At 40.5% G+C, this 16,655-nt stretch overlaps 2 protein-coding genes across 2 annotated transcripts; one reads left to right on the forward strand and one right to left on the reverse strand.

The window, feature by feature from the left end:
• The first annotated feature begins 224 nt into the window (after positions 1–224).
• Positions 225–3,358, forward strand: rpl35 (ribosomal protein L35). The gene is made up of 4 exons (XM_036588677.1): positions 225–309; positions 1,212–1,348; positions 1,892–1,973; positions 3,153–3,358. Exons 1-4 carry the CDS (start codon positions 307–309, stop codon positions 3,300–3,302), a joined length of 372 nt encoding a protein of 123 aa, XP_036444570.1. The 5' UTR covers positions 225–306; the 3' UTR covers positions 3,303–3,358.
• A 1,460-nt stretch (positions 3,359–4,818) lies between these two features.
• On the reverse strand, positions 4,819–15,634 carry wdr38 (WD repeat domain 38). The gene is made up of 9 exons (XM_036588298.1): positions 15,413–15,634; positions 14,150–14,270; positions 13,951–14,067; positions 12,107–12,204; positions 11,595–11,675; positions 9,750–9,872; positions 8,077–8,229; positions 7,949–7,996; positions 4,819–5,208 (listed from the first exon to the last, which is right to left on the reverse strand). The coding sequence occupies exons 1-9, from the start codon at positions 15,479–15,481 to the stop codon at positions 4,978–4,980; spliced, it is 1,041 nt and encodes a 346-aa protein (XP_036444191.1). The 5' UTR covers positions 15,482–15,634; the 3' UTR covers positions 4,819–4,977.
• Between the last annotated feature and the right edge of the window lie 1,021 nt (positions 15,635–16,655).

Consider the following 16,655-nt stretch of genomic DNA (forward strand, 5'->3'; position numbering starts at 1 on the left):
AGACAGGCAGAAAGCTAAATAGATAGACAGACAGATAGCACCGTTTCAAGATTTTGCTCATTTGATTTTCTCATCAACTTCATCTACACTAAATCATTACAACAACGGTACTTTTCATTGCTAAAATCCTTTTTAAAGCGTTACAGGTGTTTAATTTAGACTAAACCACCCCCCCTCCTCCCTCCTGTTGGTCTCTCCCACCTCCCCCCGCCCTTTCCATAACTGAGTGGAACATTCCACCGTGACCCGGTAGATGTCCGCGCGCCCCCTCCGCTCCTTCCTTTCCTGTGGCGGCCATCGAGAGAAATGGTGAGCAGTTTAATTTCAGCCGGAGAATCAAACGCCATCCCGGCGTTTCTCGACGGTTAAACAGCCCGAACGGGGCTCTAAACGTAGATCAATCTCATCTGAAGTGTCTGAGTTCAGTATTTCGAGATATGATGGTGGAGTTTTGCTGTAATGTGATGTTTAAATGCGCCGCCTGTAGCCGGAGCTGCTCGGAGCTCGGCTGTTTTAGAAACGTGTAAAAAAAACGTCCCCGTTAAAGAAATGAATCAACAGATGGGTAAAATGACCAGGATCTTCACGAATCTCTGATTCTGGAGAAAGCTGGCGTTTTCCCGGGGTTTTAAGGCGAGCTAATGAGGTTAACTGATAGGCAGCGGTGCTAAAGCATTGCAAACACCATGAGCCGAAGATTCAGCGGAGAAAGCCGAACGTTTCCGATGTTGAGCTTCGTCAGTTTTTGACACTTTTCTTGAGAAATTATGTTCAGGACCTTAGTTAAAGGACGGAGACATTAACTGTAAGTGTTAATGTGTCGTTTGAAGCGAGCACTTTGTTCTTACTGGCTCCTGAGGCTGTTTAATATGTGGTGAATTGACGTTAAGTATTGTCAGTAAGGCTGCACGATATGGTCAATGTGTAAAATCGAGATATAAACACATTGGTGACCACTTGATGTGATGGTGTGTTTGATTCTGGTTATAATGACTTGGATCAGATGTCTTCCTTTATACAAACACCAGCAAAAGCTTAAAGCACGTGATAGAAAACGTTTTGCTGAGAGGCTCATAATCAGGGTCACAAACGAGGCCAGTGATGTTAATTGTCTCATAACTTTCATAACGTGATGTGCTGTGCTCTCAACTAACGTTCTGGTTGTGATCACGGCCTAAAGTGACCAGGCATGATTTCTTTTGTGCTTTCAGGCAAAGATCAAGGCCAGAGATCTGCGCGGTAAGAAGAAGGAGGAGCTGCTGAAGCAGCTGGATGACCTGAAGGTGGAACTGTCCCAGCTCCGCGTCGCCAAAGTCACTGGTGGTGCTGCCTCCAAGCTCTCCAAGATGTGAGTGATGAGTGGGCCGTGTGCCTCACAGTGTTTGAGTAACCCAGTCGGTGGACTTGGAATTGGTCAGAGCACAGGAAACACTAACCTGTGTGTGGAGCACTGCAGAATTAAGAGCCTAGTGTATTTGATGTATTGAAGAGCAGAAGGTTTAGGCGATTCTGGGTTACCACATTGAAATATGCACATCATATTACTGCATTTGTAACCCAACATAAGTGGTATTTCTGTGTAATACAAATCCAGGTGTATTTAGTTAATATCTAAATTTTGTAAATGTTTTTGCAACAGCAGACAGGCACATGAAATATACGATATCTGCGTCGGTCCCCAAGTCATGTCTGTGCATCTCTAGTAATTTTTTCATTGGACAAACAAATTTTTGACCAGAACAAAATGCAAGTGTTTATACGGCGCTGTTTAGCTTTACCTAAGCTAAGTAAGCCTGTGACTGCTTATGTTTTGGTGAGTTTGCTGTTGCTCAGTTGCCCTGGCTGACTTTTTAATGACTTGTACATGTTCTTTTCTCTCTCCTCTTTCTAGCCGTGTGGTGCGCAAGTCCATTGCCAGAGTTCTTACCGTCATCAACCAGACACAGAAAGAGAACCTGAGGAAGTTCTACAAGGTGAGTTTGGTGATCTCTCTCCAAAATTACTATGTTCAGAAGACAGGGGATCAAGCTTGAAGTGGGTGGGTTGCGTTTTGTTTTGTAGTTTAATCTAAACTCAGGTTGTTAGTGTTGGTCCTTTTTGGGAAAGTGTACAGGACCAGCTGTATTCTGAGGCTGGGAATCCTGGTTTTCAACCCTGCTTTCTGTGGGTATAATTCTATGGCCTCACAGTTCAGTCAATATACTTTTACACGGTCTGCTTACTTAAGCATAACATTTATTGGAGTCCAGGTTTGAGAACAGGGATGTCCAGTCTTTCTCCTGATGATCTGACACATCATGCTTGCGTAGATGCTTCTGAAGACCCTGTGAGGAGTAGCTGGAGCTGAAGGACCCCCTCGTTAGCATTTATTTTCATAAATACACTTGCAGCAGTGCAGCCTCACACATCCAGCTTCTTGAGCGTTTCAGTGATTGTCACAGAACGTAGGTCCAAAATCTGTGAGACCGAAGGCCATGGGGCCAGAGTCCAGGCATTTAGATTGGCCATTAGACCCTGTGGGGCAAGGGGAGCTCAACCCATTTAGCCCTTGTCTCTCAGAAGTTGAATTACTGCTAAAACAGGGTCTTTTTCTTGTGGGTTCAAGAAGTTTAGGCGCACATTTATTATAGATCAGAAGGTGACACACCTGCTGATGGAGGCGTCATGTTTGAGCAAGATGATCACCCAGCGCTGCTCCTGTGTCTGTGGAGATGGTGTGAATATTCTCTTGCTACAGTAATCCGGGCTGCTCGCTGCAGAGTCCCTCTGTGACACACATCTGCTGTGGGCAGCCTACATTCATTTGCAGTTCGGTCAGATTTTTCATTTGTGCATCAAGTCTGCATTTCCGGGTTGTTGAATGCTTTTGGAGGGTTATAGAACTTAGAACTGGACAAGATGGTTTCCCTTGCTTTAATATACCTGTTTAAAATAAATAATGTTTCATAAAACTTGTGATTACACTAATAAATACAGGGCACAATACTTCCGTTCAGGTACACCTGATTCAAGGTATCGAATTGAATCAAGTGTAGTCTGATTCAGTTCTACAGTTCTGGCGCTTTGATCTTCCAATATAGAAGACTGTGCATCCTAACTTGTCAGGCAAACCCGGCGCACCTTGCTGACCTTTCTCGCCTTCTGTTTTTCAGGGAAAGAAGTACAAGCCCCTGGACCTGAGGCCCAAGAAGACTCGCGCTATCCGCCGACAGCTGACCAAGCACGAGGAGAGCCTCATGACCAAAAAGATGCAGAGGAAATCCCGCCTGTATTCAGTCCGCAAATTCGCCGTCAAGGCATAAGGCTGTACTGCTGTTTTTCCACTTGAATAAAACACCCCACCTTTGGACAAAACGCACTCCTCCGTGTCTGTCTGTCAGAGGAAACGAGCGTAAAGGAACACCGGCGATTTTCAGCCTAATCTGTTTGCTGTGTATCGTATGATTAATTACCACAGTCTGTTTAGATGCATTTCCTGTAGTTAGAACCAACAATGTATTGGATTAAAACATAAACCAATAAGTAGGTGCTGACGCACATATGCATGTTTAGACACTGGGTTTCTTTAGGTAAGTCTGCAAGATGATTGCTTACAGAAATTATTTCAATTCTGGGTAGTTTTAAATAGAACCCTGTGCTCTTTTTTTGGAAGAGGTTTGCTGGAAACGGCTGTATTAACTCGCTCATAACTAGTCCTAAAAAAAAAGTTGGAATTTACTACAGTGATGGTGAGGAATCATGATTGTCACTTTTAAAGGTCTTTGGAGGTTTGCAGAAATTAGAGCACTTATGTACAAACAGTTTTAATAAGAACAAAAAATTTCTGCACAGCTAAATAGTTGTTAAACGTGTAAGCGGAGTCATTCAGAGTGGTTTGGTATGAAACACGCTGTTCTGGAGAAACTTACCGAGTCCGAACTGTTCACAGTGGTGGTGATAGGAACCAGACGTCCACCTCTAAAAGCTCCCTGACAAAGTTACTACATGAAGTGGTTATGACTTCACTGCCTGATGACTGAGACACTATTTTGCTGTAGGTTTTGGCCTCAGTTGGGTTTTTCATGGTGGAAGGATATTTGTAGGCTGCTGTAAACCTATTTTGCTAAAAATTGACCACCATTGTACTATTATAAGTATTACTTCTATTAAAGACTCGTGTAGGTTCACTGGTGGTTTTTGATAGTAAATAAAATGTCTATATCTGTGTTGTAGTCATGGTGACCCCTGGTTCCTATCACCACCACTGTAAAGAGTCAAATTTGAATGACTGAACTATGCAGAAATTTTGGGAAACTAAGGTTCATCAAATGTAGCTTTATACTGAAAAAACAAAATTCAGATTCAGTGAAAGAAGAGGAAAGTCATTCAGGTTACATTGCCTGCTCAAATGTTTGCTGTTTAAAATTGTATACTAGCAAACCTCCACATAAAATAGTTATGAGCCAAAAAGCTGAGACACAAACAGTTTTTCTCCAACTTCTTCATTTGCGGTAATCATACATTGATGTTCAGTTGAAAAGCAGAAATATATGTTCATTATTTTCACCTAACAAACCAAATAACGGCATAGATACAGTTGTAAACAAAAGTTTGAACACCGCTGTTAAATTCCATGTTGAAGTTCTGAGTGAAAATAACACGTCCTTTACAGAGAACACACTAACGTGGTATTTTTTCAGCACAATTTCTAATTATTTGCTGAGTCTAACAAGAAACAAATTCAAAATGTGCCATAACTTTTGCACAGGCCACATTTTGTGTTTATATTTTACTCCAATATGTTAAATTCAGCAAATAAACAGTAATTGTGTACTAAAATGTGCAGAAGTAAAGTATGTATTAAGTTACACTTAAAAAATCAACATGACAAACTTTTGCATATTAAGCCTGGGCAGGGTTGACCGCGTGGTGGATGGAGCGCCCAACCAATGAAACTCATCCTACTGACGTCCATCGCAGTGTTACATCCAGACTTCATTATGGAGCTCCTGATGGTCCACAGAAAGGATCATTGGCATGAGAGGCCTGGTCTTTCCTCTCTGCGTTTGACCTGTTGTCTTCCTCCAGGCTGCTTCTTCTCTTGCTCCTCTTCTCCTGTTCTTCGCTATCTTCATCCTCCTCTTCTCCCAGGTCCAGCTGGTCAGAGCCAGTGGTGAGGAGCGCACCGCTGGGGCTGAATACGCACCCATACGCGGAGTCCTTGTGGCCCTATAGCACATGCACACATAGTGCTAAATTACTGCATTACACTTACAGGGAGGTAAATTAAAAATGTACAGGCATGATTATTATGCGTAATGACGAATGAGTGTATATTTTAAAGTTTACTCATCACTTTGAGTGAGAAACACCCTGATAAACCCATTTATATAGGCTGCGTTTTTGCTACATATTATTTTCTGAACATTTGAAAGACTGCATTGTGTTTTTTTGTTCATTTAAAGGGGAATTTCAAATGAATATTTTACCAAGACTACTCTTTTTATTTCAATCTCTACCTGTTTTAATACCATAGTCTACATTCAAATTGCTAGGAAAATGGATATCAGCATTTATTTGGCAAAACAGGAGACCAAGAATCCAACTGAAAGTGTTAATGTCCTCAAAAGAGAAAGGGGTTTGAGTTTACCCAACCTTAAACTCTACTATTGGGCAGCCCAGCTTCGAGCAGTGGTGGCATGGATGGTCAATGGTTTAGAGAATGGATGGGTCTCCATTGAACAAAACTCTATATCGGGAATACCATTATCTACTCTCCCATTCTTAAATCAACAATCTTGGAAAAAAATTTAAATAAGTAATGTATGGATTAAATGCACATTGAAGGTGTGGGCTTCAGTCCAAAAACAGTTAAAGGGAGCTATAGTTTTGTCTCGGGCGATGCCTTCCATATGGGATAATGCATATAAAAGATGGGCTGAGAAGGGGCTGAAAACAATTAACCAGCTGGGAATATATTTAAATCTTTCTCACAACTCCAAGACAAGTGTGCTCTACCATGAAGTGACTTATTTAGATATTTACAAATTAGACATTATATTACAAAAACCACAAACTGGGATATTATTAAAAGACAACCAACCAATATAGAAACCCATTTTATACATTTGTCTGAACACAGTGCATCAACAAAAAAACAAATCTCATATCTATAAAAAACGAATGATTGACTGTCAAGACAACACTTCACATTTCAAAGGACAATGGGAATTGGAACTGAATACAGTAGTGGAGGATGAAGTTTGGGAAAATGTCTGTTCCAGATGTCGCAGCGGGGGTTGGGAGCCAGCTATGGAAAGAATTTGATTGGAAGGTTAAATGAGGTCTTTCAGGACCCCACTGGTTGCATGTGTTTTTTAAAAAAAAATCTACTAATAAATGCTGGAGAAAGTGTGGGTATGGTCGGTGATCATACTCGTGTTCTGGGACTGTCTAAAAATAAAGACATTCTGGAAGAATATTAAAGAGAAGTTGGAGAAAATTCTAGAAGTTCATATTCCCATGGACCCATTACTGTTCTCGATGGAAGTGTTACTAGAACACATGTTTACCAATGACCAGTGTTACATAATGCATGTTTTGTTGATGGTGGCAAGAAAATTAATTACGGTTAATTGGATGACGCCTAACCCCCCAATGATTGTACAGTGGTTACAAAAAGTCAAGCATGTTTATATGATGGAACACATGACAGCCCAGCTACAGTTAAAAGTACCTATTTTTATAAGAAGATGGAAACCTGTTATTGTTTACCTTAGTTAGGGGTGTTTTTTTTCTCCTTCCCCCCGGGTATATGTGAATATGTAAATGGACGTATAGAATGTGTGGATATGTATATGTGCTCATGTTCTGTCCCTGCAACATGCATGTAAAGTGAAGCCCCAATCTCAAAGTGAATTTGTTATATGTTAATAGACAGTCAATGTGTGTTATTGGCAATTGCAGTGTTACTGCAGTGCTGAGAATGATCCACCACCCAAATAGTACCTGCTCTGTGAGGGTCCATGGGGGTCCTGACCACTGAAGAACAGGGTAAAAGGGGGCTAACAAAGTATTCAGAGAAACAGATTTGCTACAGTCTGTAACTGTAGAACTACAAAGTGCACCTATATAGTAAGTGGAGCTGCTAAAATGGACAATGAGCGGAGAAACAAGATGGTTTTAATGTTATGGCTGACTTATGTATGTATATATGTATGTGAACTGTTGCTTCTCTTTCTCTGGATGAACACAGAACCAAAACCTGTGCCCTCCTGTAAAAGAACCCTAAGAGAAAATGGGCTCTACAATTAGGACACCAAGAAAAGAATGAACTCATCACAAAAAAAATAAAGATTTTGAAATGCCTGATCGGTGTATATTTTTAAATGCCATTCATGGTGGAGGGAAACAGTCCTCAAAGAAAACTTATTTCAGATTTTCTACATTTTCCCATCATCAACATTCCATATAAACTCAGAAGACTAGTGTAGGTTCACTGGTGGTTTTGTACAGTAAATAAAATGTCTGTATTTGTGTTGTAGTCATGGTGACCCCTGGTTCCCATCACCACCACTGTAAAGACATCAGAGTCTCTACAATCAACCATTTCACACCAAACCTGACTGACTACTCCTGTTGTTTAACTAAGAGTCCTGGGGTTCCCTCAAGGTACGTCTAAAGTATCTTTAGTTAGGGAACAAAATGGTTCCATAATCCATTGCAATTACATTATATGTGTTTCACTGGGTGTCAGTCAGAGCTGGAGGTGAGAAAGTGCAGACATGAGCTGAGTGTAGCGTCAGCCGTTAGCCGAATGCCTTGCTGCTGTACGGCGTGGCTGTGGCCGACTACAGCCGTTTAATAAAGCACAATGACTTGTGCATAAGCTGTGTGTCTCCTTTAATAGTGGTGAACACTGCAGTGTACTCACGCCACTGTGCCCACCACTTGTTGACATTTGACTCACCTGTAAACACTTAATACACCTGCCGTTCGCCATGTCCCAGATTTTCACCTGTGAGAGAGATAAACATTCAGTGTAGTGAACCACTGACTCTGTTCTCTGTCTGCCTGTTTCTGAGCGTGCTCTCTCACCGTGTCCCCCTCAGCTGTGGACGCTAACACCAGTCCATCTCTGGAGAAGACCACACACCTGACCCACGCACGCTCACCCCCGCCCAACACGAACACGCACACGCGCCTCTGTGGTGACCACACGCGCACGGTTCCATCCCACGACCCGGACGCCTGAAAAAACACAAACGGACAAAACACGGAAGACCTTGCGCTCGTGCTAACTATAACTAGGGTCAGTCATTAATCCAGCCCTGTTTGTGGCCAGTAATCAATAATGCAGCTTTTTCTGTGTGTGTTTGATAGCTATTAACTAGCAATGTGCCATGTGGACTGACTGGGCAGTACACAATTTTTTTTTTGACACACTTTTCCTAGTGCTGCTAAATTGTGATGCAACAAGATCGGACAAATATTTATAAGACATTCTAATATTTCAAGTAAAAAAGCTATAAGAAGGAAGAGACTGTCTTCTGACCTCCCTCACAGTGGATGACTGGATAAACCTGGTCAATGAAATATATATTATTGGAAAAAATACTTTTAGACTGAAGGTGGCACAATTTGTAAAATTACAGTTAAAATGGGTCAACTGTATGAAGTCTGTAAGGCCAGAGTTTGTTGAGGTACAGTGTGAGTGAGCACTCCCATTTTACCTGACTTATTTATTTATTTATCCATTAACCCCCAGGCATCAAGTTTCAATGTGTTTCTTTTGAGAATGTTAAAAAGAGGGAAAAAAATACTTTTAAAGAGCACAAAAAGGGGGAGAGGTATGGGTTATAAGATATAAGAAAGGATATATATTTGGAAATTAACATGTGCATGGAATGATGTGTTGTCATTGCATGCTTTTAAATGTCTCCCCTTAAAAAAAATACAATAAAAAAAATGTAGTGCTGGTGCTATAAAGTTGCAAGTGAGGTAGACTTTTTTTTTTAGCACTGACATTAAAATGACATAAATTGCTTCTGAACAGTGTAAATCTCACTAAAAATGTCACTTTATTAAAAAACAGAAGCCAAACACAATCATTATTGTACATTATTCTAATGTTCATTTTGTTCATTAAATGTACATTTTCAGAGTCATTTCCTCCACAGTAATGACAATTCTGGGGCACTATTAGCACTCAAGGGGGTGCTATTGGCACTCATTTCAAAACACAAAACTAAATACTTTATATATACTATATAAAAGTAAGACTGAGTGTTACTCAATATGTGATTTAATCAGAAAAAAAACAGGCAAAAAATGGTATGTAGGCTAAAAACAGTAGAAACAGCAGGGGGCGCTTCAGCTCATAAACACAGAAAGGTCTTTTGGGAGGACTTTATTGTTCAGCAGGCAAACTGTAAAATCCCAAATCATTGCAACTGAGGCATTTTGCACGTCGCAAGGCCCTGTGAATGTGTTCTCTAGTGTTACCTGATAGACTACATATACCATAAATCCCAAACCCTAACCAGCTCACACAACTGCACCATGGGCAGCTGGGAAATGTTGTTTGATACTGTGCACACTGTGTAGTTACAACAGATCATGAACATTTGACTGTGCAGTGTTTTATTCCACACCCAGAATGTGAAGATGAGATCATAACAGCTCTAACTACAACACGACCCTTTAAGTATCGACACAAACTCTGACCAAAAAACATTTTTGACCAGAAGAATATGGGGTTTGAACCTCACCAGCATCCCGGTGGTGGAGAAGCAGAGGCAGGCCACGTTTCCCTGATGCCCATCCAATGTTACAACCTCCTTATCACCATTGAGACCCCACAGTTTAACTGAGTGGTCCCAGGAGCCTGTGGCCTGCAGGCAGCACAACACCCACACAAATAAACATAATAGATCATCATACAAGCACATTCTATCAAGACATATCCCTTAGATTACCCCCAGTCCAGACTGTCCATGCATGGAAACTAAGCTGCGAAACAAGCCTGTTGTAAATTTACTGTTTCTGTGATGTTACAAACAAACAAACTAACACATTCACATATATTCACCTATTCAGCTTGCAGCAGCTCAGCCCCGCACGTTCACACCGAAGTTATAAGGAGTGTTTTAGCTCGGACTGCTTTTTGAATGAGGCCCAATACAGGACAGCCAATCAGAACAGAGCTAGGTTACACATATCAGTCTTAAAGGCGCAGTGACAAGAAAAGGCCTATTTCATTCTAAGGGATATTCACCATCATAGCACATTCACAGCCTGTGATCATAAGCATTTTTTCAAAAATGTATATACTTTTACAAAAATGTAAAAAAAAACAATGTTGTATTATTCAGAAAACAACACTGGTATTTTCAGTGGTGTACACAAACCACGTACTTGAGTTAAAGTAGAGATACCCAAGGTAAAATATTACTCCAGTAAAAGTAGAAGTTCCTCCCTTTAGACCTCCACTTGAGTAAAAGTACAAAAGTATTTACCTTCAAATGCACTTAAGTATCGAAAGTAAAAGTATTAAAGATTAATTATGACTTTAATGTCCTATTATCATTTTTGTAACAAGACTCGCTTCATTAACTCATTTTAGGTGAAAATACTCCAGTGTCGCTCTTGGTAAACCAGTCTTTTAATAGAGTCATTAATTAGTGACGCTGATGTCTATTAAAATTATCATAAGCACAAAACACTGAAGGCAAACAGTTTCCATCAGGTAGAACTGAGTGGCTCTGAAATCACTTTTTACAAACAAGCAAAGTTTCAGTTTAAGATTTATTTGAACTTAGTTACAAATTTAAGTTTAATAAAAACTGAAACTCAGATTCACAAATGAGTTTCCTTTACTAAACTGCATCTGTAGGTCTCTGTTCATAAACATAAACTAGCCTAAACTAATTTACTATAAAATGAATGTGTTTGTATAAATTCAGAATAAAGACACGTCAGTCACAACTGCATATGTGTACATATTTCTATATTGTGGTCTGTTTACACAAAGTTAGGTTAGTTCATCATTTATGTTGAATAGACTCTCCCAAACTTTTACACTGCTGCACTGATGTTGAACCGTGTGCTGCACTGGGTCGGTATGACCAACAGGTCAAAACAAGCTCAAAACAAAGTGCGCGCTGTGCCCTGATTGGTGTTCTTCCTTCACGCTTCTTTCGTTTTGACGTTCTGTTTTTATACACACATAAAACAAAAGGAACGACAGATTTCTCATAATGTAGTGGAGTAAAAAGTGAGATATTTGACTTTGAAATGTAGTGGAGTGAAAGTAAAAAGTTGCCCAAAATGGAAAAACTTCAGTAAAGTACAGATACACAAAAAACTACTTAAGTACAGTAACTCATTACATTTACTTAGTTACTGTCCACCACTGGGTATTTTAAAGTTCAGTAATTACTACATCAGTAATTACTCCACTGGTACCAGAGAGGGCTGCTACACTAAGATAGCACTTCAGTGTAACATTCACACCACAGCTAACAGGGCAGCTGCTGTGTGCATCAGTCAAGTGAAGCTATGAGTGGAGTTTTGGAGGCCGAACACTCACGCGTACAAAAAGAAAAGAGCCGCACCAGAAGCTGTGAGTCAGTGGAGAACGCGCTGCTCTGAACAGCAGCACTGTGACCCAGTAGCTCCCTCATCTTCAGCCCAGTCTGCGCAATGAAACACAATACATTCTCAGTTAAAACAATAACAACACTTTAATGAATGCATCATCCAGTGTTATTCTGAAACATTACTGATTTTCGAATAAACTTTTCAGCTTCAGGTATGAAATAAATACACCCTCCAGATAACCAGGATAATGTGTGTTTGAAGTAAATGTTCCTCAGTCACATCCTTTAAAGTCTATAATAATTCTGACCAATTTACTGCCACCACCGCTCTCACTGCAGGTTTGTTCTGTGGACTTTTTGACAGAGGAAGTAGTGCCTAGAGATGGTTGTGATTGGCTGAGAAGTGTGTCAGTCATTATTTTGCAAACACTCAGTTGGCTAGTACACACCTGTTCCCCACTGTATGGCGTCCGATTGGCTAGACCTCACCTGTTCTGTGCTGTGAAACGTGATTGGTCACCACTCACCTCAGTGTCCCAGAGTAGGGCCGTGTTGTCCCACCCCCCTGACACGAGCCACTTGCCGTCCACACTGAAGCTCACTGTCTCAACACTCCTTGTGTGGCCTGAATATTTAGACTCGATTTAATGCACTCTCACAAACACACAGATCGGTGGTTAGATATAATATATCTTCCACTATTATGATGATGATCTCATAATGATTAAAAACAAACTAGTCAACGAGACGTAAGGGAAGCTTGGCCACTTGCTATGGCAAAGTGCTAGTGGGAGGCCATGAGAGAGTCCTCAATAAATGGAGGTGGAGGGAGCTACATGGCTAAAAATGTTATGCGTCATTTAAAATGATTCAGTTTTTCAAGTCTTTAAATTTCAGACAGAAAAAACTCACTAACTGAGATTAGGTTCTGTAGCTGGACTGAAATATGCAAATGTTTTGCGTTTCCGTCCAATAGTTTTGCATTCTCTCACAATGATTTTGCATTAAGGAATGCAGAACTCTTGCAAGGGAATGCAAAAAGTTTGTAAAATTCTTTAACTTAGTTTATAAATTCAACCACCTTTTTTTAGTGTGGAAACTACAGAAGCAATCTGGCAACCCACCTGCCCATATATGCATATGCTACATTTGTACAGAGCCCGGAAAGCTGTGCAGCACTCCTTATAATAAATTAGGGCTTGGCAATATGACAATATTGATCATTATCATGACAAATTACATCACAATATGCCACAATATGCCTTTGTGGATATTATCAGTATTTAAACACTCCTCCCAACTGCATGTTTGATTGCAAAGAGGGCACAATTTGTATAAATCATTGTGTTCATAGCTTTTGATTGTTTTTTTTTCATGGCATTACTTTGTCTTTCCGATTTATCAGACGTAAAAAAAACAAACACTGTGGCAGTTGGATAAAGGGGAGGCCATGATTTTCCTGCGAGAAGTGCTCTTTTATTTAACACTGGGCAGAAAGGTACATAACACATCACGAACACTGCTTCATATAGACACTCGACACGACTACCCAGGCCCAGTGCCTGACACACACTAATACAGGTAACACACATCACATCTTGAAACCAACAGACAACAATATAAACTACAAGTCCCTTTTCTGGAGGGCTTGCGCTTCCCATGAGCTTCTATGGCAGCATGAGCCAGTAGCTAGGCTACAATGAGTGCGTTTACATGCACTCAGTAATCAGATCATAATCAGATTTCTGCAATTATCTGATTATTCAAATGGTCATGTAAACAGCACACTCGGATTTCTTAGATAGGAGTAAGGTCTAGAAATTGATTAAGAAATCCGATAAAGAGAGCTGGATTTTAGCTGAGTAATCAGATTTCTCAGTGCATGTGAACTCTTACTCTGATTTCTTTCGGATTTCTCAGTCTGCACATGTGAGAAAGAGACTTCTGTACCGGAAATAAGCGAGCAGCGTCGCCGCGAGACGCAGCAAAACACTTTTGGAGTGACGCATAAACCAACTACATGCTTGATAAAATGAATGAATGAATGAATGAATAATTATCCTTCATCTTCTAGAAGATTTATGTTCATATTTTCAGCTAAAGTGGCTCAATGTTTTAAAAAAAAGTTTTATGTCACGTCTTTTTCTGTGAGTTTATTGGCTGGTTGTAAAGCAGAAATCCGATTACTGTCTGACTCATGTAGACCTGGAGTTTCCCTATTATCTGATTACCCAAGTGCATGTAAACATGTTGAATATCGTGACAGCTTTTTTGAAGTATCGTGATATTACATTTTTGCCATATCACCCACTTCTATAACGAATACTTGCATAACAATGATAATGATATTGTATTCAAAATTCACACAAACCTGTCAGTATGTGCACACGCTCAACGGTTGAAGTGCACCAGACTCCAACGGAACGGTCGTGAGACGCGCTCGCGAAGAAACGGCCGTCCTTGGAGAAAGCACAGCATTTCACTGGCCCTGAAATACGAGATAACGTTACAGAAACAGTTAGTCCACAGTGAACGGTAACAGAGACTGTAACGACTCGCCAAGCCCGAACCTGCATGTCCGTGCACTTTAGCCAGGAGTTTCCCGGTCGCTGCTCTCCACAGATAAAGCCCACCGTCATCCGAGCAGGTGAGGAGGATCTGACAGTCCGGAGAGAATGAGCAGCAGTTCACCTGACAACATAAAAAATATATAATTTTAAGGGGATTTTTCAACATGTCTGCAAAATTAAATGGTTCAGATGTAAACAAAGTTGGTGCGAAATGCTCAGTTCTAAAGACACTCACTCAATCAGATTTGTTGACACTGGTGGTGATAGGAACCAGACATCTGAAGAGTTTAATGCCGCTAAAGTCTTCCTCAAACAAACTTGTTACATTAAGTGTTTATATGCTACCTGACGTTGTTTAATGCAAATTTTATGAGTTTTGGCCTAAAACATATTTTAAAAAGGTATTAATTGCGGATGAGTACATGTTTGAGGCAAACATTCCCCAAGAAAACTTATTTTTCAGATTTTCCACTATTTTATAATCATGAACGTTCCACATGAAAACTCACTGGTGGTTCTGGACAGTAAATAAACTGTCTATATTTGTGTTGTAGTCATGGTGACTCCTGGTTCCTATCACCACCACTGTAAAGACATCTGAGTCTCTACAATCAACCATTTTACTTAAAACCACTCTGAATGACTTTGTTTACATCTCAACCACTATTTTATGTAGAAATTTGGACAAATAACACAAGCTAACTGAGGACATTTAAAATAGCATTCAATTTCAGTGAGCAATTATGTTATCTGCTAGCCCTCAGTTAGCATACCCTCAAAACATAGAACAACCTCTCAGTAGTAATAGTTACTTATCATTTAGATAAACATTGTAGGCTAAAAGTGATATTTGAGTCCTTCTATTCAGAATTTCGAATCTTTTAGGAACAGCAAGTGATAAGACGCTAAGCTAATTGATAATGATATGCTAACGAACATGAGTTTAGCTGTTGTACACCTTCTTACTAATAATTTCAAGCTGAGTACAGTACTGGAACAAAATTACAGTCATATTATACCTTTTTTTGTCAGTTGCAGCTCCCTGCTGAAAAAAACAGCACAGACCGGCATTAATTCCATGCTAATCTAAGCTGGTCTATGCTGCCTTAGCTGTTCGCCTAGCATGGTCATGCTGGTTGACTAGCATACAAGCATCCAAAATACAACATGTGCTGGTTTTGCTGGTGACCGGTCATACTGGTCAGTGCTGTTTTTTCTATCAGGATTAGCCTACATGCTATTACCTATGACATCTCCACCCACCTCTGCTTTATGGCGGGAGAAATACTGCACTCCTGAAACCCTGAAATCCTCACAGGGATGCCGCCACATGGCCTCTCATGGGAGGGAAAGTGAGCAGTAAGTAATGTGGTATTAATATATTAGTAAAGTTCTTCACATTAATCCCATTTCATCCTTTAGAGAAGGACGGCGGTGGAGCTTTAGCAGCCAGTGTTTTGGTTTTGTCTCCAGAGTTACGGTCTCCTGAGCTGAGGCCTGGACTGACTGTTAACTTTTAATGGAGGGTTTAATTATTCTCCAACACGGTCACCCAAGCCGGTCATTCACTGTGTGTACTGCGTGTGTATTGCCATAGTTGTGAGGACTTGTGAAATGTACACTGGTATTCAGACAGCCGTTCAACTTCAGCTACTTTCAAAGGCTTTTCAAAGAGATTTTGGGATCATTCGGAGTGGTTTGGTGTGAAATGGTTGATTGTAAAGACTCAGATTTCTTCTGTTGTAGACATCTATTTCAGACTACAACACAAATATGGACATTTTATTTACTGTCCAAAACCACCAGTGAACCCACACGTGTCCTCTGAGTTTATATGGAATGTAGATGATGGTAGAATCTGAAACAAATCAGCAGATACAGTGATTTACTGACAGATTTGATTGTCAACTGAGAAATATACACTATATTGCCAAAAGTATTCACTCACCCTTTCAAATCATTGAATTCAGGTGTTCCAATCACTTCCATGGCCACAGGTATGTAAAATCAAGCACCTAGGCCTGCAGACTGCTTCTACAGACATTAGTTAAAGAATGGGTCGCTCTCAGGAGCTCAGTGAGTTCCAGCATGGTACCGTGATAGGATGCCACCTGTGCAACAAGTCCTGTCGTGAAATTTCCTCTCTACTAAATATTCCACAGTCAACTGTCAATGGTATTATAACAAAGTGGAAGCGATTGGGAACGACAGCAACTCAGCCACAAAGTGGTCGGCCACGTAAAATGACAGAGCGGGGTCAGCGGATGCTGAGGCACATAGTGCACAGAGGTCACCAACTTTCTGCAGAGTCAATCCCTACAGACCTCCAAACTTCATGTGGCCTTCGGATCAGCTCAAGAACAGCATAGAGAGCTTCATGGAATGGGTTTCCATGGCTGAGCATCACCAAGCGCAATGCAAAGCGTCGAATGCAGTGGCAATGTAGTGTAACTGTATAACTGTCCATTGACATATTCCTATGTAGTCTATGGTTCTAGATAAATCA

The sequence above is a fragment of the Colossoma macropomum genome, unplaced genomic scaffold (genome assembly GCF_904425465.1).
Source record: "Colossoma macropomum unplaced genomic scaffold, Colossoma_macropomum, whole genome shotgun sequence".
Lineage (NCBI taxonomy): Eukaryota > Metazoa > Chordata > Actinopteri > Characiformes > Serrasalmidae > Colossoma > Colossoma macropomum.

Bases quoted from the DNA above. Each gene is read 5' to 3' on its own strand.
- rpl35 (XM_036588677.1), top strand. The intron at 1,349-1,891 runs GTGAGTGATGAG...TCCTCTTTCTAG, and splicing joins GCCTCCAAGCTCTCCAAGAT to CCGTGTGGTGCGCAAGTCCA. The intron at 1,974-3,152 runs GTGAGTTTGGTG...TCTGTTTTTCAG, and splicing joins ACCTGAGGAAGTTCTACAAG to GGAAAGAAGTACAAGCCCCT.
- wdr38 (XM_036588298.1), bottom strand. From the start codon at position 15,481: ATGTGGCGGCATCCCTGTGAGGATTTCAGGGTTTCAGGAGTGCAGTAT. The intron at 14,271-15,412 runs GTGGGTGGAGAT...TTATGTTGTCAG, and splicing joins TCTCCCGCCATAAAGCAGAG to GTGAACTGCTGCTCATTCTC. The intron at 14,068-14,149 runs GTTCGGGCTTGG...CTCGTATTTCAG, and splicing joins TAAAGTGCACGGACATGCAG to GGCCAGTGAAATGCTGTGCT.